Raw genomic sequence first — 20,461 nt, 5'->3', positions numbered from 1 at the left:
CTTGGGAGGTGTGTCTTGCTCTGCTGTATTTTATTTTTCCCTGTCATTGGAATTGTGCCAGTGGTCCCATCTTCTCTTGTGTATGGTTTGGTGGATAATGGGTTTAGTTGGACATTTTTAAGTTCAAGGGAGATTTCCCTGCAGTTCTGGGGATGGCCTGTTGACATAAATCAGCTCTGAAAAGAGGCAGAGGGTTTGCACACATCTCCCTGCTACTGCTGAGSTAGGTCTTAAAAAATTTGTAACCAAATATGCTTAGAAAGTTCACTTAAAGTAAAAATTGTATGTGGGAACACTGAAATGGGAAAAGCCCCATGCAGCAAGGAGAATCACAAAGGTTTGTATGAATGTGTGGTGTTGCAAAGTCTGCAACCCTAAATTCAGTCACACGCTTGTGTTTTGGAGGGAAAACTGAAGGAGATACTGATGCTCCAGTCATTCCCTTCCCTCTGGGTGTGGGGAAGTTGCAGTAAAAAAACAGCCCCAAAACTAATCTAGTGCGGAGATCCAACAGTTCCTGGTTGCTCTGACACATTCCTGCTTTGTGGATCAGGAGGCATCTGGAGCCATTATCGTTGTTTACTGGGAGGGGAGGCTTTTTTTCCCAGTGTGCTGTCAGGAAGTGATTTGGAAATGGGAGTTGGTGATCAATAGATGCTGGTCTGGAGCAGTGACCTCACGTGCTGCYCTCGCCCCTTTCCTGCCACCTTTGTGATGAGGTGGTGACAGTAACACAYCCTGCAAGGTGGGGAGGGAGGAAGGGAGGGAGGAATCTCTGCTCCTGTCAATCCCTGAGCTGAGTCACTGGCCCAGCTGGATGCCAGTGTCACACCAAGGGATGTGGGAGCAGGGAAAATTGGAGCAGCAAATCCTTCCCGAGGCCGAGCAGCTCCTCGAGCTTTGCTGCAGGAAATGGGGATGGCAAAACCCTCRTTTTCCATAAGGAGAGGCAGCCAGTGATCAGCTGTGATGTGTCTGTCTCCAACCTCCCAAATATTTCCCCCGAGTTCTGTGAAATCTGCCTCCTTTGTGAAAGGCTGCAGGGTGAGGGATGGAAAACAGGAAAAACGAGGCTTGTACAGGTGACGAACACAGAGGGATTTTTCAATCTCAATACCRCTGGCCACAACCTGAGCACCACTTGCAGCACATAAAGAGCCTTTGTGTGTGTTCTGGCTGTCCCCAGCATTTCCCATTCCCAGCATGTGAACAGTTCTGCAGCCTGGGCTCGCTGAGTCACTGCTTTTCCCTGGGCAGCCCCCACAGAAGAAGCCAGAGACATCCAAAGCCTCCATCACCCAATGAAAAGTGCTGGAGATGTGCAGCTCCAAAAATAGTGACAGACTCAACCACAGCAGCACTTCATTAGYATCAAATGTGCTCTTTGCTTCAGCTGCCTAATAAAGTGATATGTAATTATAATAAAGCATCCTTTGGAGAGGAAAGAGAGAGGGATGTTGGCTTTCCCAGGGAACTGATAATAGGATGTGATGYCTTGTTATCTCCAGGCACCTATTTTTACCTGTCAGCTGTGCAGTGACCTGGTGGCTGCAGTTCCAGCCCAGTGAGGCTCTGTCTGGCTGCCACATCAGGCACTGGGCTCAGGGAGGCAGGCACTGCCTTTGTCTCTGGAATGAGGATCCTTCTGGGACTGGGATCCTCAGGAGAAACTGAGGCTGAGCTGCAAGATCATTTCCAGTGCCAGGTTGGTAGGGAACGTTACCTGTGGCATTTCAGGTGTGACACGCTTGGGTTTAACCTTAATTAAGAGGCTCTGGAGTGTGAAGATGCTTCCACAGTTTTTGGGCCAAGTGGTGAGAGAAATATGCCAAATTCCCAGCTGTCCAGTGACTGGCTGCTCGGGTTCACCTGTGCTGTATGTGCTTTGTCATGAAGGAGAGGCTGAACCTTTTTGTCCCAGCATATTTCCCCTTGATCCCTGCCCTCCCTCTCCTCAGAGTTCAGAGCTGTTGCAAAAAAAATTCATTCTGGATGTCCCCACAAGCTCAATAAAGAATAATCAAATAAATACCAATCCTATGGACACAGCATAAAGAGCTCCTGATCCTATCCTGGTTTGGGAACAGGAACTGAAGTTCCCAGCAACTATTTACCTGTAATTTAAATTCTCCAGTTCTCCTGCATTGCAGTCCGCATTTAAGCACTTGACAACTCATTGTTGAAGCAATTAGAGCAATTAAATCCTTATTTTTATAAGGATCTTACTCGTAATAGTCCTTGCTATGTTTTGTTCTGGAAGCCACTGGTTGAGCAAAGCCAGGCAATCCCTGAGTCACTGCAGAGGGTGGGTCTGGGATGGCTGCATGGGGAGTTTGACATGGGTGCCAAGCAGAAGCCAGGGCATTTTTTCTTTATTTAGTTACTTGTTAATTAGTTTTTGTTGTTTGGGGTGTTTTGATCAGAGCAGTCTTAACCCTCTCCCAGGTAACAGTCCAAAATCCCATTTTTTCAGCTGGCTGGCTTTTTTGGCTCATTTTATCAATTCTTTTCCCCCATTATTTGAGTGTTTACCTCAGGGGAAATGACTTTGCATGATGGATTGCACACGGAGCCAGCAGCTTCTCTGACCTAAGCATGGTTGACACTCCACCAGACCWACAATAAACACTTATTTGTTGTAATAGTGATGAGGAGAGAGGAAGCACAGTAGTCAAAATAGGACCTGAGATGGAAGAAATTCAATGTTTTTTCCTCAGCAATATTGATTTTCTGTGTGATCCTGAGAAAGTGACTTATTTTCAGTGAGCTCTGTGCTCACATACTGCAGACAGCAGAAATACTTTCTCACGTCTGGTCTCAATAAGTGTTTTAAACTTCAGCAAATGTAAAATTTATGTCAGTTTTCTAAAAGTACATAAAAGAATAAGCAGTCTCTGCTTGGCTGACACTGTGAGGGGACCTGATCCATTAATCTAATCTTGTTCCATGAGATCATATCAACACTTCGTACCAAAAAGTACAAACATTGTGTTGTGTTGAAGGCTGGCACAGGTGGCACAGAGAATAAATGTTCTCATAGTCCTATTTATCARTTTTAATGGCATATTTTTTGCAGAATTTAGGCTGTTTTATTTGTACAGGGCAGCAGAGCTCAAAGATTGAGAGACTCTGGAGCCATTGTGTGTTTCTGCAGCTGCCCAATTAGCAGTTCCTGGTGCTTTGCCTGCAGATTGTTTTTAATGATGATAATAAGCAGCTCCTCTTACTTTACATCCACTCAGAACCTTGGCCTTGTGACACTCAGCACAGGTAAAAAAACTGTCATTAGAAAACCAAGAAACCACACAAAGGTAAAATGATTTCTCCAATCCATTGGAACAAGTGGGATGCAGAGAACCACCCCAAGGAGAGCAAGGAAAGGCTCTAAATCTCATGAAGAAAATAGAGATTAAACCAGAAGCAGTTTAATTTTCATCTGTTTTGTCAGTCTTAGTGGATGTAGAGGTTTTCCACTTGCCTGGCAGATGCACTTARGATGTAATTATTTTTAAAATTAAGGCTTTCAAGCATCACCATGTGCTGTGCATGGGATCCTATTGTTCAAAATAGGCATTTTCACAAGAGGAAATAAAACACAAAATAAAATGTACAAAAGCAGTCCTTGGTTTACAAGGGAGGAAGAGCATTTTTCAGAATAAGGCCGTAAAAAGAATGATGGACCCTCAAAATGATGTCACCATCCAAATTCCTGGTGTGAGTGTCCTGCTGAGCTGAAAGGTAGATCTCTTTTGTGGAATTTCATGGMAATTGGTGGGGAACCATAATGCTTCCTTCAAAAAAGCACAAAAAMCCCTGAACAAATGCCTCTGTGGCATGAGGGAACTGAAAGCACAGCAACTCTTGCTCAGAGAGGTGCATGGCAGAGCTCCTGTGTGTTGCACATTGTCCWCATGGCTTCCCTGGGGCCTGACAGAGTGCAAAAAGGCCATTGGAAACCTGGAGCTTTGTGTTTGTGGGAGAGAAAAAAGCCAAACACATGCCCAGAGCAGGGACACAGAGGGAGAAAAAGGAAAACTGCCTTTTGAGGCTGCTGATGCAAGAGAAACTTCGAGAGGGTTTTTTTTTTTTTTTTTTTCTGTTCAAATCCTGGCTTTGGTCAAAGCACTGAGCATAAAAATGTGTGGTTTATTTAATTCAACACTTCAGGAAAGACATTCCTGCTTTGTAATTAAACAGAACTTCATCAAGGCAATGTCTCACATCATCCTGTAACAGCTTTCTAACACATTAATGCCCAAACTGCCTGACAGCTTGAATAAAAAAATAGAAATTAAAATAATACAAATAACAGCACAAATTGTGTGGTTTGGGCTCCCTTGAAATAACTGCTGATTTCACAAGTGCCTGAGAAGGGTGTCCCAGTGTGAGCCAGGCAGTGCAGCTGCTCCTGGGGATTTATAATTCTCATTAGAATTTCTATCACTCTTCCTATCCTGTCACCCTGAGCTTCAACTTTTCATGTCATTCAATTGCCACCACCCCAAAGCCTGGGCAGACTGGGCAATCAAGCCTAAAAAATGGCTTTTTGATGTGTTTGTYAGGCCCAATCAAGAGCCCATGATAACAGAGCCCAGCACACACAATATGGTCCCTGTACTGAAGGAGTGCTGGGCTGATGTCACATGGCTGGGAATTGATAATCCCATGAAGGGGGTGATGCTGGTGGCTTGGGGTGACTGACAGTGCTGCTCTGGTTCTCCTGTTGATTAATTGATTGTTTGTGAGGTTATTTTAGTTGCAGTTTAGCTCTTCCTGGTTTCTCTGCAGGCTGCTTGTGATGTTCTTTTTAAAGAAAGAGCTGTGATGCTGTTAAGCATAAAGTGAAGATTTATAAAACAACCCCTTTTCCCTGTCAGGACCAGGATTTTATAAGCAGAAGGACATTCCACTGCAGCACCATAAACTCACCTCTACCACATCACAAATGAAGAAATTCTTCTACCTGGAGCAGCATGAGAAGATTTTCAACCGTCCTGGCTTCACCCAGGGGCCAGTCCAGCCCAAATGTGGAATGATGAATTATTTGACCTTTCCTGGTTTGTGCCATCTGGCTGCGAGGAAAATAGGGAAAAGCATGTGAGTCATAGAGAGCATAAGAAGACTGCACCTCTGACATAAATCAGCAGTATCCCTGCACTGACAAAACCACAGCACACATCTCCAGCCTTTTCTGTTTGTTTCCCTCATATTTATATCCTGTCAAACTGTTCCTTGCTGGGATTTATTGTATAATAGTTATTACTCTTCTTTTAAAAGTAGATTCTTGGCTGGAAATAGAGGAAAGGGATACTGGAAAGAACAAGAGATGCTGCAAGAAARAAAGGAAGGGGAGGAAGGCTCCATGGAAAGAGCACCATTGGAGATGGGGGCACTTAGAGCTGCAAGACAGCACCACACAGAGAGCAAAATTGTTCTTCCCAGAGGAAAACCATTCCACTTATTCCACTTTGCACAGCTTGGCTTCAGTTCTCTATTAGTGGCTTTCAGTTTTAGGTTTGTTTTGAATGTCTGTCAGCACTGAAGAGAAAATCAGCRCAGACTAACGTTTGCTCGGGCCAGGGATTCACTGCCCTGCCTTCCTTTTGTCAGGAAAAAGGGTTGGCAGTGCTGCAATGCCTGTGCAAACCTGCTAATTAASACTTCACAGCTTTGGAACTTATTAGGAATTTCAAGTAAAAGATGAGGATGATGAAAGTTCAAAAACTTCATTTAAAGTCCTGCTTTGCTTCTTTTCTTTGGTGTTCTGTTTGTTCAGACTGTCCAGGGACACTTTCCACCAGACCAGATTGMTCCAAGCCCTATTCARCCTGGCCTTGGGCAAGGGAATTKTYCCAAAATGTACTTTTKCCCCTGGAATGTTTCATTGCAAATGTCAACATTTCATCTTCTTGTTCTGATTGGGATTGAACATTTTTAATAAATGTTTAAAACTGTGCCCAGATCCCAGCTTTGACCAATGTGTGCATGGAGCAATCCAGGTGAGGAGAGAGAATTTCCCCAGGGATATCRGTTCTGGAATTTGACCATTACAGCTCTTGTTTAGTGTGAATTAACAGGAATTTCCCCTGTGTTTGAACCCATCCCTGTTTGAGGGAAAGCCTCAACAGGGATTGCAGGATCAGTATTTCAACCGACTCACTTGGGAAATGAGAGAAAATTCTTGAAATACAAATGTAGAAACATTTCTTGATAGGCTAAGAGAAAAGCAGCTTATGACACTTTTTCTTTTCAATGGTTTTAAATAAAACTTTCAGTAAAATATGATAAATCTCAAGGCAGAGATTCCAGCTTGTCACGTTTATATGTTTACAATATTGARCAGAATATTGTAGCATACTTTTTTCATTTATTTATCCCTGCCGTTACTGCACCAGTTTTCAGAGAGGTTATATTTTAAAACATCATGGAATAGCTGTATTTAAACCTACCTATTTTTGGATAGTAATAATGAGCCTTCTGAGACATTTGAGATTCAGAAATTCAGGACAACCACTCAGGGATCTGCTCAGCTCCCAAACACATTTCCTCACTGATGGGCAGCATTTAGGTGCTTCCAGAAAAGGCWAYTCAGGTAAGAAAATGRGACCTGAGATTAGGGAGAGCACTGKTAAATGCCAGCAGCTCAAGTGAGATCTGGACAAGTCGCAGGAAAGATCAGGCTTCCAGAGGCCGTGGCCTSCAGAGAAAGTTTGAAAGGACAGGGATTATTTAGAGCTGAGATGATGGAGAGGAACTCTGGTCACAGCCCTCATAGGTGAAGACAACATGAGAGGGAGGAAATAAACTGTTCTCTGTGCTTGCAACAGCTAGAAAAGTCAATGGAAAGGGTTAAATTGCAGTAGAACAAGTTGTTATAAATAAGGAAACTCACTAAAGGTAAAGAAAATTCAAGAGTGGAAGAGGCTGAACAGAGAAGCTGCGGCTGTCCCTGGATCCCTGGAAGTGCCCAAGCCAGGTTGGATGGGGCTTGGAGCACCCTGGGTCAGTGAAAGATGTTCCTGACCATGGCAGGGGATGGCATTGGATGGGATTTAAGTACCATTCCAACCCAAACCATTGCAGGATTCCAGGATTCAGTGATTGCAGGTGGAGCCTCCATTGAGATGGGCCAGGTGTGTGTCACAGCACTGAATTAAGTTGTCTCTAAGAAAACATTCCAGCATTTTTATTATGATTCTGTAATTTACATGTTTCTTGTCCAATTAAAGAAAGGCCATGTTTGCAAGGTAGTGATTCATACTCCTGTTTCCTAAAATCCTTATTCATTTAAATAAAAATATCTATTTGTTCTTCCTCCCTCAAGCCCACCTTGCAATCCCTCAGTCCTCAGCCATTATTGCTCTTCTAAATGAGAAGAAAAAGTGCATATTTCCCTTTGCAATTAAAATTTCTGAGGTTTGGAATTAATTTATTTCATTGCGTAGTTTCTTCCTTCTCCTCTGTCAAACACTGATTTTTTTTCTCCACTTCAGTCCTTTCTAAGTTTCACTTGGAGAAACTGTATTTTTTAATCCCAGATAATATGCCAAGAAATGCCAGTATTCCTTGGGTAGTGGCCTTATTAATGATGGCATCTGGGCTCCCTAAATAACAAGTACCAGGCAGAGGATTCAGGGTCTGGAAATCTGATTAGTGCAGACCACATAAAAATAGCAACTTGTTTTTCTTTTTCACACATTTCTTGGTGCCACAATGATCACTGAAACTGAAAGTGTTGCTTCTAAGTGAAGGGAATGATGCACAGCAAAGCCTTGGGATGRGAAGAGTGCTCTCCCCACATTAGGGCTGTTAATGTAAAATTAAACTGAAGGTTGAGACAATGTTGCTTTAAATCCCATTACATAATAGGCAAATTCCAAGCAGGAATAGGGAATTTTCATTTGCAGCTCACAGGAATGAATTTTTGCCCACAGACCAGAGCATCTTCTGCTAAATCTCAGTATCTATGATGTCCAGAGAAGCACAAGGACACAGGAGACCTGCACAGGAARAAGCTGATCCCAAAATCCTGCCACCAGTGGCAACCACAGCAGTTCAAAGAATGCTCAACATCTGCTCAAAAATAACAGAAAAAATGCAAAACAATGGAAGCAAAAGAGTGGTTTTCTCTAGGAGCCTATTTACAAGCTGAGGATTTTATTCCTTCAGCTTGATGATCTGTGTCACAAAGTTCTTCTGGTCTATTTTTTAAGTGTTCCCATAAAGTAGTCCAACACGTCTTTGTAGTYGCTGCCGTACCCCTCTGACTGCACATTGAAGTTGCAGYRGCTGACGTTTGCTGGTGACAGGCASAACACAAATATTATATTTTTTTCATTACATTACACAACATCTTCTGCAGCAGATGCCAGGCAAACTCCATGGAGTTTGCTGCATCCAGTACAGACCTAGTATTGAAAATTCCAGGTAGGAAGCTATATTACATAAACTATGTAAGTTTATAGATTGTACAACACACTTAATTCCTGAATGGCAGGCACTTCAAATAATTTAGGAAATTGCATTTACCAGGAATTATTTTATTTACCTKCACTGAAGCAGGACAGGGCCCATCTTCTCAGTTTTATTTCATTACATTCATTCAGTAACTGCTTTTCAACTTCGAATTGTCAACTCAATAGAATTCAGAAGAGCTCCAAATAAGCAAATCAATAACCATAAAATAGTGAATATCYCTTCTGCTCAGCTTGGGATGTCTTCACACAGATATGGCTAAAAGGAGGATTTCCAAAACAMCTCCACAATGTGCAGGTCAGAGCCAAGGGGGCTGTTTTCACTGGGAGCAGCTCAGATTACTTCCCACAGAAACCCACATGGATCCTTGCTGGGGAAAATTGTCACCAATCCCCAGACAAAGGACAAAGTACAGCCCCTGGCCAGAAAATAATGTGGTCACATACCTCATTCAGTGCCTCACCTGCTGAAGAAGCTGCCAGAGCTTCACTTGCTTCTCCTGGCTCTGAGTCAGYTCCTCATTCCAATGAAAGGCCTTGGTTTACATCCCAAGGCAGTGGATTGAATCCATATCAAACACAGATTCTCCGTTTGGGAGCTCCTGTAGCAACCACATTCCTTCTCAATAAAACAGTCCAGGAGGCCTTGGAAAGAGCACGGGAGAGCTGGAGACAAAGAATTTCCAGCCAGTGAAACAGCACTTTGGAGAACAGGTACATCCAAACCTCTGGAAAACACTGCAAAACACTTCTGTTGATGTCCTCATTGCCTTGAGCACAGCTTGTGAAGGGCACATCCCATTTGATTCCCAGCTCTGCTGTTTGTGTTGGTTTTGTAGAAGACACTCAACTAGCACCCTGATAGTACCACAAGATCTAAAGATGGAATGCTTTTTTTGTGGAGTGTTACTCCCACAATAAAATACACACAGACATGCTTTGTGTTTCTCTCCCTCTGTTCCTGTCACGTGTGGATGAATGAAAACAATGTAAAACTCCCACTCTGGCAACAAAACAATAACACCGTGGCTGTCTCCCCATGAAATGTTGGGACTAATCCAATCCCAGCAGCAGCTTTTCCCTTGCTCCAAGGAACCTTCGGTAGCTCGGCTTATCTCCCCTGCCAGAATTCAAGTGCCACATCCCACCTGCCATAAAATCTTCCAATCACAGCATTCCCTCTTTTCTGAGTCCTCTCAGGGCTCCCATGGGAGGATCAGGGTCCGTCTGCAGCTGTTGTTCTCACTGTCACTTATTGACCAAAAATAACACATGCCCATGAAGCTTTTTCCTCATAAAAACCTTTGATACAGCTCTGCACACTCTCCCTGTTCAACAATTACTGCAGCAGAGAGGAAAATARTATCTATTTCTAGAATAAAACCAAGCCTGGAGACTCTTCTACTCCCCAACACATGAATAGCAGGGATGACCCACCAAACAGTGCACTGAGCTATCACACAGATCTCTAAATTACTGCTTGTTTGAACTTACCTGAACCCTGTGTCAACTGAACTGGCCTCAAAAACAAGCTACACAATGATGTGAGTGCTCACACTGCTGAATCAGTGCTACAAAAGGGCTTTGCATGGGTCCTGTGTTGAGTGGTCATCCATTACATGGAGAAAAATGCTTCTTCCCAAGCARATTTAATAGGACATAAAGCACTGGGGGTAGATCTCATTTTACTCCAGCTCAGAACAGGCTTTGCCTGCAATAGCACAGCACATTTGYTATAATGCACTAATATGTTAAATAATTTAATCTGATCAAACAGGTAAATAAATGCGTGGAGTTCCATCTCTTCTCCATTGTGCACAGTCACTGCTCCATGAAAAGCAGACACTTGCAATGGGAATCCCCACACCAATTACCCACTAAAACTATTTAACATTTATCATCACRTCTCTCTCATTAACATGATTTGTCTCAGCAGCATGTCCTTTGCTGARCATCCAGGTACAGCTGCCTGTGACACTTTGTGACTCTGAACGGGCTCAAGTCGAGATCTCAGGGAACTGAGGGTGAAGTTARGCTGAGAAAGAAGGATGAGTTTTCCTTTGGATCCCCTTTTTTCCACACATACTGAGGCATTGCAATCCTTTTGCTTTACACCCTCTGAAATTCTCATTACATAGATAAATCCAGAGATATGGATTTTAAGGGACCTACCTGCTCGCTCATGAGTGCTCTAGGAAAAGACTCCTTGAAAGGTGACAGGATTCCCGGGAGGAGGTGATAGAGGGGGACAAGGGGACGGAAAATAACTCTGTGAGGGGAYAGACAAAATAGGTGTGAGCAGAGGTGCAGGAGAGGAGAAACAACCATGAGGGGAACATGAGCGACCGAGAGGGATCATTCCTGGAGGGAAATGGGGAGTTTCAGAGGGGCCCAAAACTCAAGCCAAGAGAGTGAGGCTGGAGAGGGAAACTGAGTGGAACAGAACTGAGGGAGCAGCTCTCGATCTGAGCAAAATGTGCCGGGAGGTGAGGGGCTGAGGGGAGCGGCCATTGCGGTGGAGCGGGACGGGGCGCTGGTCAGTGCCACGGGAGTGAGGTGACGGGTTGAGGGGACTGTCCCTCGCTATGGGACGGGCGGGGCGAGGAACTGAGGGGAGCGATCCCTGAGGGATGAGGCGAGGCGCTGAGGGGAGCGCACCCGGTACGGATCATCCGCTGTCCCGCTCTCCCTGGTGCGGATGAGGCGCTGAGGCGCGATTCGAGCGGGGTGGACGCTCTGAGGGGAGCGCTCCCGGTGCGGGTGCGGCGCTATGCCCGGTGCAGGTGACCCGCTATTCCCGGTGCGGTAGATACACTCCCGGCAGTGCGGGTGAATCGCTGTGCCCGGTGCGGTAGATACACTCCCGGCAGTGCGTGTGAGGCGCTGTGCCCGGTGCGGACGATCCGCTGTGCCCGGTACGGGTGCAGCACTGAGGGAGCACACGCAGGGCGGGTGAGGCGCTGTGCCCGGTGCGGACGATCCGCTGTGCCCGGTACGGGTGCAGCACTGAGGGAGCACACGCAGGGCGGGTGAGGCGCTGTGCCCGGTACGGGTGCAGCACTGAGGGAGCACACGCGGTGCCGGTGAGGCGCTGTGCCCGGTACGGACGATCCGCTGTGCCCGGTACGGGTGCAGCCCTGAGGGAGCACACGCGGTGCCGGTGAGGCACTGTGCCCGGTATAGACGATCCGCTGTGCCCGGTACGGGTGCAGCACTGAGGGAACACACGAGGCACCGGTGAGGCGCTGTGCCCGGTACGGATACAGCACTGAGGGAACACACGCGGCACCGGTGAGGCGCTGTACCGGGTACGGGTGCAGCACTGAGGGAACACACGCGGCACCGGTAAGGCGCTGTGCCCGGTACGGGTGCAGCACTGAGGGAACACACGCGGCACCGGTGAGGCGCGTACCGGAGCGGCGGGAGCGGCCGCGGGGCGGAGCTCGGGCGTTGGGGGCGTGTCCCGGCGCTCGGGGCGGGGCCGCGGCGCGCGGGGGGCGGGGCCCCGCGGGCTGGGAGGGGGCCGGGTGTATTGTTCGTCGCGCGGTGCATGCCGGGCCCGCCTCAGCCCCCAACATGGCGTCGCGCTGTCAGCGGTGTGTGTGAGGCGGGTGCGGGACGCGGGGCTGCGGGCGGGCACGGCGGCTCCCGGAGCTCCCCGGAGCGCCGCCGCCGCGGTGGCAACGCGCCGCTCCTCGCTGCTGCCCGCCGCGCCCCGGCTGTCCGGCGCTCAGGCCGCTGGGGACGCGCCTGCCCCCGCCCTGCCCCCGCCATGGGCGGGTAGCGGGACCCGCCTCGCCTCAGCCCTGCGGAGCCCCCCCGCCCTCCGCGCCATGGGGTCCCCGGCGGGCGCCTCGGCGGCCGCGGCCACCGACTCGGCGCAGTGGCTGTCGGTGAAGGAGGAGACCATCTTCCTGCACGACGGGCTGATCCGGGTCACCGACCTGGCCGAGCTGCCCAGCGAGATCATTGGGGTGGCCGAGCCCGGCGACACCGAGCTGGAGGTGAGGCGGCCCCCCGAGCTGAGGGGAGGGACGGGGCAGGGCCTGGGGCTGAGGAGGAGGATGTCCTCGGGAGAGGGGCACGGTGGCAGCGGAGGCCCGAAGCGAGGAGGACGGGGGGATGGGAGATGGGGGTGCAGGGAGGATGACTAGGGGAGGATGGGGGACCGGGATGGAGGATGCTGGTTGGGGATGCCGGGTGAGGGTTCTGGAGTACGGAGCCGGCCGGTGTCGAGGCGTTCTGTTTGTCTTGAGTCAATCTAATTTATTTCAAATAATAATGAAAGTGGAGCTGGGCAGAAGGATGGTGAAGTGCTGATGTAAATGGAGGTTGAAATAYTGTTGGGTCCTCCTTGTTTTGGATCCGTAAGGTTTGGAAATCAGAGCCGCGCTCACGGGTTTCAGTGTGGCCTTTGGCCCGTTAATTTTTATTGAAGGTTTTATATCTTCTTGCTATTACTTTTAGACGGTTTGTCATTAATCAGCGTTACGACGAGATRCTCAGGGGTGCCCCGGTGTTTTATTCAGCTGTTGACAGTGATGGTTATTAAGGAGCAGGGAGGGCAGCCCAGATTTTCATCCCAGCTTTTTACCTTCCCGAAACTGCCCGTGGTTTTCGCTGCAGGCAGGCGGTGCAGCTGTTTTATCTTAGGAGGAGCCGCTGAAGGACTGAATGTCACGGATTATAGGTTGCATCTATTTTGTAGACTGCATTTTTTTTTTCCCCCGTGTGCCTCCCTTCTCCTCTTTCASCCCGCCCTCCTCCCCAGCAGTGTGGCTCGCAATGACACAGGGGCTTTGTCACCGGAGCTGAGCGGTGGGAGCGGACAGGGCACGGTCTGGAGCTTTATCTCCGGGCTCTGTTTGGTCCCAGGCATTTTAGGCCGAAAAATCCCTTTTGGTGAGGCTTTAACTGCTATCTGGGGTGTTGCTGAGAGCAGTCCTGACAACATCATTGTTCATCGGGTGACGTGGAGTCTTTRTAGAGTTTGGGGAAGCTTCCCCCAGCCTTATCTAAGGACAGATTTTTTTTTTTTTTTTTGCTGACTGTGCCTTTTCTGCCCTGTGTGTTGGGACACTGGGGCCTGGCATAGGAAAATCAGCTGTTCCCTTGAAATGGATGTTGGCAAATATCACATGAACAGGAAAAGGGAGACTTTTAAGGTGGCTGACTTACGTCTATGTGGATAAACATGGAATGATTCTCCCTTATGATCAGGATTGCTCTGGCATTCTGTGCTGCTTGGATGCAAGGAAATATTTTCATTTCATTACATAGTTCTAGAAGCAGCATTGAGTCTAAAAACCGTACTAGGAGAATAACGTGACCCCCCAGCATTTTTCATGTTATATCATAAGAAGGAAGGATATCCTTTAAAAAACAAACAAGACCTTATTTTAAGACCTTGCCAGCCCAGCCAGAAGTGTTCCAGCCTGAAACTTGACACACAGCTTCACTTGACAAACACTTTGGCTCTGAAGAATTTGTTGTTAGTGTTAGGAATGTTCTAAAACTCCAATTGTTTGGGAGAGATAGGAATGGAATTGGTGCTACTGTGTCTTGTGCTTTATGGCGTTTATTGTGGTGATTGTTTCAGCAATCCAGTGCCACTGATTCACCTCATTTTTCCTGTTCCAGGGATTCTTTTCCCGTTGTTCATGTTTGCAGTGCAAAACTTTCAAATAAATAATTAAATAAGACTTTGCTGTGGTGCTTATTTTGATAAGTTTTGGTTTTGACCTTTATTCTTAAGTCTTTATTCTTAAAGCCTTTTATTTCCTTCCACTGACAGAATTTATGATCACAAGTGATCAGTTTGTTTTTCAGATCTCATTTGCAAATTGGTGTAGAGTTTCTGGTATTGAGGGGCGAGGGTTTAAAAAAAAAGAAATTTCACATGGTGTAAAGGTAAAATATTTAGCTCATAACTTTTCTCTGCCTTTTTTTAGTGCCCTTTTTTTTAAATAAGGGGTTACTTTGGTGGTGTGGAATGGCTTTGAGGAGCCATTTTGTGGAAATAGGTGCACGCATCTTATTGAAGTGTGGCCATGCAATCGACTGCTACACAAGAGCTCATTTACACTCTTTCTACTCCTACTTGCAGTGTAATAAATATCTTTGAAAATGGTCCAAACAGAAATCTCTTGGGATGTGCTATTGGCCAAGGGTAGGAGATGCTGCAGCTGCTGCTTTGATTAGGAAACTTCTTTAATTCACTTCTTGTGCTTCATCAGTGATGGTCAGAAGCCTGGCTGAATTTCTGAGCTGAAGTGCTTAATTAAAAATGTATAATGTTTAATACTTTAATGGATATTTTTTGGGTGGAGAAGTATCATTCTGGTCTGTTTTGCTTAAATATCCCTTTAAAGAGCTTATTGGTGACTAATGTCAGTGTGTTTGGATGTGCTTCCTTTGTCCTTCTGTTCAAAGGTTCTGTCTATTTATAAAAAGAAAAGCAGAGGAAAAAATGTTACAGTGCTGGTGTTATGCCAAGAAAGGCTTATGAAAACTTATTATTTTGCTATTTTGACTCCCATGCAGCTTTGATTTTATGTTTTTGTGTATTTATATACACATGTACTTATACGCAGATATTTTGATGGTAGGTTAGTAGAGACTTAACCTTCTCTTTCAACTTGTTCTAGGAGTACATTGAGTTTTAAAGAGTTTTTGCTCTGTTTTTATGTTTTCTGTGATGATGTGTGCCAASTTCTTAGACTGTTTCAGCATATTTACAAAAAATGAAGGGTTTAAAAAAAAATTGRTAGAATTTTGTAATGATGAAACARCTGCTCCTGGTGTGGGTTTCCCASTGAAATCCTCTAGCCTGGAGAGACTTGGATTAGTCAGTGATTACAGAAGCCTTTGGACCCTTATTTTAAAACCTTTCACACAGAGAAATCTTTCGAAGTGCAAAGTCTTCTGCTTCTTGGAGACAGCCCTATGTGCCAGACCTTGGGGTGTTGCCATGACATTTTGGCTGGTCAGTGCCCACCCGGGAGGAGCATTCAGGGGAGGAAGAACTGTTCATAAAGTGCCCCAATGGGAACTGCAGCACTTCCAGAATCTCCCCAACCAAAGATGTTTCCTGGAGTCAGTAACCCTGGGAGCRTGGTGAGGGTTTGTCTGAAGGTGGGGAGGCCTGTTAAACCAGGGAGATTGGATCTGCCAGCTCTCCAGAGTTTGCCAGAATGGTTTGGGATGGATGGGACCTTAAAGATCATCCAGTTCCCCCTCCTGCCATGGGCAGGGACACCTTCTGCTGATTTTAACATGGAGCTGGAAGTGCAGCTCCTCTCTCAGTAGCTGTTGGGATCATGTGTATGTCTGTCCTCAGCTGATGCTTGGACTCTTGTTGAGCTCTGTTCCTGTAGGGCAGAGTGAGGTGCCACTGGGCAGATGTAGCTCTGCACTGAAAATTATTACCTTTAATCATAAAAATTAAATGAATAAAGTGATGGCTTGTCCTCTTCCCCCTGGTGTGGTCTGGGCAGGCCTCCATGGTGAGGTTGAAGAGCTGAAGTCCAGTGCTGCTTTCTTGGCATGTGCCAGTCCTGTGACTGACTTGTGTTTGCCATGAAATGGTTTAAACTGGAAGGTTTCTGCTAAACTTGGAAGTTTTCACCCATTTTCCTCCCGGCCCAGAGAAAACATTTTGTCACTTTTCCCTGATTGCTGAAGGAGAGAGCAGTTCCCTGCAATTATCTGGGTCAGTGCTTCCCAAACCTTTCTGCTTGTGACCTTACTGCCATCTACAAGCGTCACCTCTGTCAAGCTGAAAGTCCCTAATGCCACCATCAACAATTGACTCCTTCCTAAGTGGATGACCCTTCCCGGGGTTGTGACCTCTGACTTGGGAACTGCTGATCCAGACGTGTGGCAGGCTTGTTACGCCCTCATCCCGTGCATCCCCTTCAGTGTTCCAGTATTCCTCTGCCAGGACTTAGAATTTATTAAACTTCTCTAATATGGGCCACTGTGCCTCTGACTTTTGATTTTTGAACTCATATTTTAGTTAACCTTGTAGAGAAACATCAGGAAACTTCTCAAGGATGATTTTGCATATCTGTTTCCCGCATATAGATCTTGTTACCAATTGCAGCTGATTCAGTCAGTGATCTGCACTCTTAGGTGTTTAAATTACAAAGATTTTTCTTTCCCTTTTGCAGCCATTTTTATCTACWATTTAAATAAGAGCCAAAGAAATATTTTAATGAACAAATAAAGAAGCAATACTTCATAGCATTTTATTTATTTGCAGCTTGCTTGTACTCYATAGTTCATCTCAGATATGAAGGTTATTTGGGAAATTTGTATGGTTACAAAAATTATTTGAGATAAAATTGTAAAAGATAGAGATGTCTTAGTGCTTATTTCTGTGCAATTAGATTTATAATATTTTCGCAAAAGAAACCAGTTCCTGCTTTTGGCTGAGTTGTTAAAAACCTGCTTCATAAAGGACTCARTAGAGGCTTTGGACAAGAGGAGATGGTTAAAATTTCTTGGAGCAGAAAAAAWTGGAACAACCTTGAAACTTGTAGTTTTTAACTGCAACACTAAAGCATGGTGTAAAGTGCAGCAGCTGCTAAGAACCTATAAAATTTCAGTAGCTAAAACATCAGGGAGAAAATGTTCACACATATTTATATATTTGACACATGGCTTAGCAAGGAAAAGGCCTTAGGGAGGGGTTAGAAAAATGTTTTAGAAGGAATTAAGGTGGGTTTGCACCAAGGCAGCTTCGTGCTGGATGTCCCAGAAAGTGCCAAGGGCAGGAATGCAGAGTGGAAGATAAGGGAGACAAGGAGTATGGACACGGGGTTGTTTATGGAGCAGTTTCAGTTYGGATGTGTATTTCAATCTTCAGGGTGCCTTTAAAACTGTCACCTGTGCTACTTCTCYTACAGAATAATCCATACTTTTTTGTAGTTTAGTCTTTTTACATTGTTTTATTGGTGTTTCTAGAAACAAAAGAGCCAAGTAAACAAGTGGTGCTGCCTCTTMRTTGACTCTGTACRAGACAAATGYCTTATACCTGTAATGGGGTGGRAAARCGAATAGAATTAATTTYTTTTCATGCTCCTGTTAAAGATAYTTTACAATTTTGAGGTTGTTTCTGKTTTTCTGTCTGTTYTGTACCTCCTGTGAGAKGGGAATAATCTGTGTTTAATACTCAAGGGGGGCGTTAGGGATGTGATTGATCCTGATAGATATTCCACCATCTTCATCTTCACAGTGAAATTCAGCCAATTTAATCCTGTAGACAAAGAATTRAATGTTATTGGGGAGATTTAGAGGCTTTCCAGTATGCAAAAAAGTGGGGAAAGCAGTCACCCCTTTGTGCACAGCTTCACTGCTCCTCRGTTCTCTGTGTAGCAGAATTAAAACACACACACCCCACAGGCACCACTGCCAGCACCAGGGAGAGGACAGGGGACAGGAATTGTAGCCAGAGGAAAAAGCTGCCTTTTAGTGACAGCTCACATTTAAATTTACTTAATGGGGTCATAAAACCTCAGGCTAAAACTCTTCATGTTGATTAGTGTGTGTTAATTGTAGCAGGTCTGGTATTCACTATCAGCAGAGAAACATGTTGCCMTAAAAATAGGGAATGTCAGCTGCTGCTTTCTGGAGCAGATTTGGCAAAAATGCTGTTTAATRGGAAGAATTACCTGGGTAAGGTCATGTGGTAGGATGCAAAAGGACAAATATTGGATAYAGTGGGAAAGATGACACCTCCCCATAGTTCTTTTAAAATTAGATACCTTTTGTGCTTCTTGATGTTGAAGATGTCAAAGACCAATTAAGGTGATTGAACTTTGGCTCTACCATTTTCTAATTAAAATATTGACTAAAATTGATTAAAAAGATCAAACAAGGAAATAACGTGTAAGGATAAGATACTGCAAAATTAAAACAGTGGCAATTAAACTTTCTACTAACAGTAGAAACTAAAAGCTCYGAGTTTTTAGTTATATGTCAGTAGCTACTTGGGTTACTTTTCTATGGCAAAGTGGTGGGATCGTTACATCCTCTTCATCCTCTTAGATTTTATTCCAGCCTTGTTAGTCAGGAATGTTTGGAGCTGGGAAGTGATGGATCACGGACTGGTTCAGGTGTGGTTTGTGCTGGGCTGGCTTTGGTGTCTGCCCCTAACATCTCTTCATGTGTTGTACTGGGTAATATTGAGTCACCAAAAAAGGTGCTGGAAATCAGCCCCAAATCAGAGCTCAAACTCGGGTGTAAATCCTGAGGCAGCAGGGGAGGGAATTTTTCCTTCTATAAACATTGGTAGTGGTGTTGTCKGTCAGAATTTGTGAATAAGCACGATGGGGGTTTTCTTGCATTTTATTTTAACTTGGTTTGACTTCAGATAGTTGGAAGATAACAAGCGCTGCCTGGAGATASGGGAGCTGCAGGCAGTGTGCTCAGGAGGCCCTGACAAGGGCTGGGATTCCTGTGTGGAGTCTTGAGCGTGTCCAGAGGGAAGCACTGATGGCTCTGGCAGGGATCAAGTGAAGCTCTGTCAGCRTTGGGGTGGAAAGGGCTGTGTTTGACTCGTAGGGAGAGCCAGAGCCCTGGCAGCAGTGAGATCCCAGGATGTGTCTGAACCCTAGAAGCTTCCAGAATGTTTATTAGAGCCTCACCAGGAACATTTGGTCTTGAAGCTCCTTTTTGGAGGCAGCTCTGACTACTGACCTCTAGTAAAAAGGCTTTTGAGGAAAACAGTCCTTAATTTAATTTGCTGAAGTACCCTGTGTAGTAGATGACCTCACACCTTTCTTCTAATATCTTCTTACTTTCTGGAAGTGCAAAAGCCTGCTTAGACCTTCAGATGATGTTAAATAATTGAAGTTCTTTTCCACTGGTTCTATAAGCCATGTATGAAAATCAGATGATGTAAACTGCATTATCAAAAGTTTCGAAGTCCCATTTTGGAAAGGTCTTGTAAATCTGTTGAAGCTGATGTACTTCCTGTATCATTTACCCAAATTAGTGCTCATTTGCCTTATGAAAGACCAAAGCAAAACACTCTTACCAATCCCAGACGGATCGCACACGCTTTTAAAGCAAATTGGGAGCTGTGAGATCAGGAAAAAATGAACACTTCAGCAGGAAAAGGCTTTTCATCAGCAAAACTGCACATATTTGACACTGACTCGTCCTGATTACTACAAGACAGACTCAGAGCTGAGAGCCATATTGAAGGCAAAAAAAAATGCACTTTCCTGTTAAATTGTGGGATTTGAGGAGGGAGACATGCGGCACCAAGTACATCACAGCTTGTCTTTTGTAGTGGTGTCTTTGTTATTAACATGGCCAGGGACCACAGACCTGTTTTCTTCAGCATTTAACCCTCAAAATGCAAACTTGAATTCTCTTTTCCCTCCCTTTCTGCAGTTTGTTGTCACTTAGGGGGAAATCCATCCAATTTAATTCATGAAAATCAAAAGCCAACTTGTAGAAAGTGGTTCCATCTATAACAGGAAACAAATTCATTTTTGTGACAGCAGAACACACAACAGGAGGTGGTTATTTTAAACGTATAATATGTGGTTTAGTAATTAATATTCATAATCTCTTGGAGAAATTAATTAAAGGAGGTTCATTAGTTATAAGAAGCTCAATACAACATCTATTCAAGTGTAATTACAATGTGAATTCCTTTCAAGTGAACTTTTCCTGGCTCTAGTGGKGAATGTCCTCCTGCAAAGCTGCTTCCTTGCCTTTAGTCAGGGGCTGTGTGGCAGTGGCAGATGTGATTTGTCCTGCAGCATTTTAACAAGCTGTTCAGGAGTCTGCAATTAGCCAGAAACATTTATTTCATGATCTCTATGACTGCTGCCTGCAATTAGAAAAACCCACAAAACAAACAGCCCTGGATGCCATTACCCAGTGCAGCTCTTTGTCTCTCACATTGCCCTTCCCACATATATATTTATTTATTAAATAAGGGAGGAACTGACAGTTTTACAGCATAAGGA

General features: G+C 45.2%; 1 protein-coding gene across 4 annotated transcripts in view; it reads left to right on the top strand.

Annotated features, from left to right (window-relative positions):
• The first annotated feature begins 12,185 nt into the window (after window positions 1-12,185).
• Window positions 12,186-20,461, top strand: part of HECTD4 (HECT domain E3 ubiquitin protein ligase 4) — a 66,824-nt gene continuing 58,548 nt past the window's right edge. For 2 of the 4 annotated variants that reach the window (XM_057378107.1, XM_057378106.1), the window contains exon 1: window positions 12,186-12,478. In XM_057378107.1, coding sequence (XP_057234090.1) covers window positions 12,308-12,478 — 171 coding nt within the window. In that variant the 5' untranslated portion in view covers window positions 12,186-12,307. The remainder of the gene's footprint in view (window positions 12,479-20,461) is intronic. The other 2 variants (XM_057378109.1, XM_057378108.1) reach the window with 1 other exon arrangement.

Source organism: Malurus melanocephalus, unplaced genomic scaffold (assembly GCF_030028575.1).
Source record: "Malurus melanocephalus ecotype Western Australia unplaced genomic scaffold, MMel_1.1 scaffold_340, whole genome shotgun sequence".
In the NCBI taxonomy this organism is placed as follows: Eukaryota; Metazoa; Chordata; class Aves; order Passeriformes; family Maluridae; genus Malurus; species Malurus melanocephalus.
The sequence above is the reverse complement of the archived record's forward strand: the minus strand, read 5'-3'. Positions and strand labels throughout refer to the sequence as shown.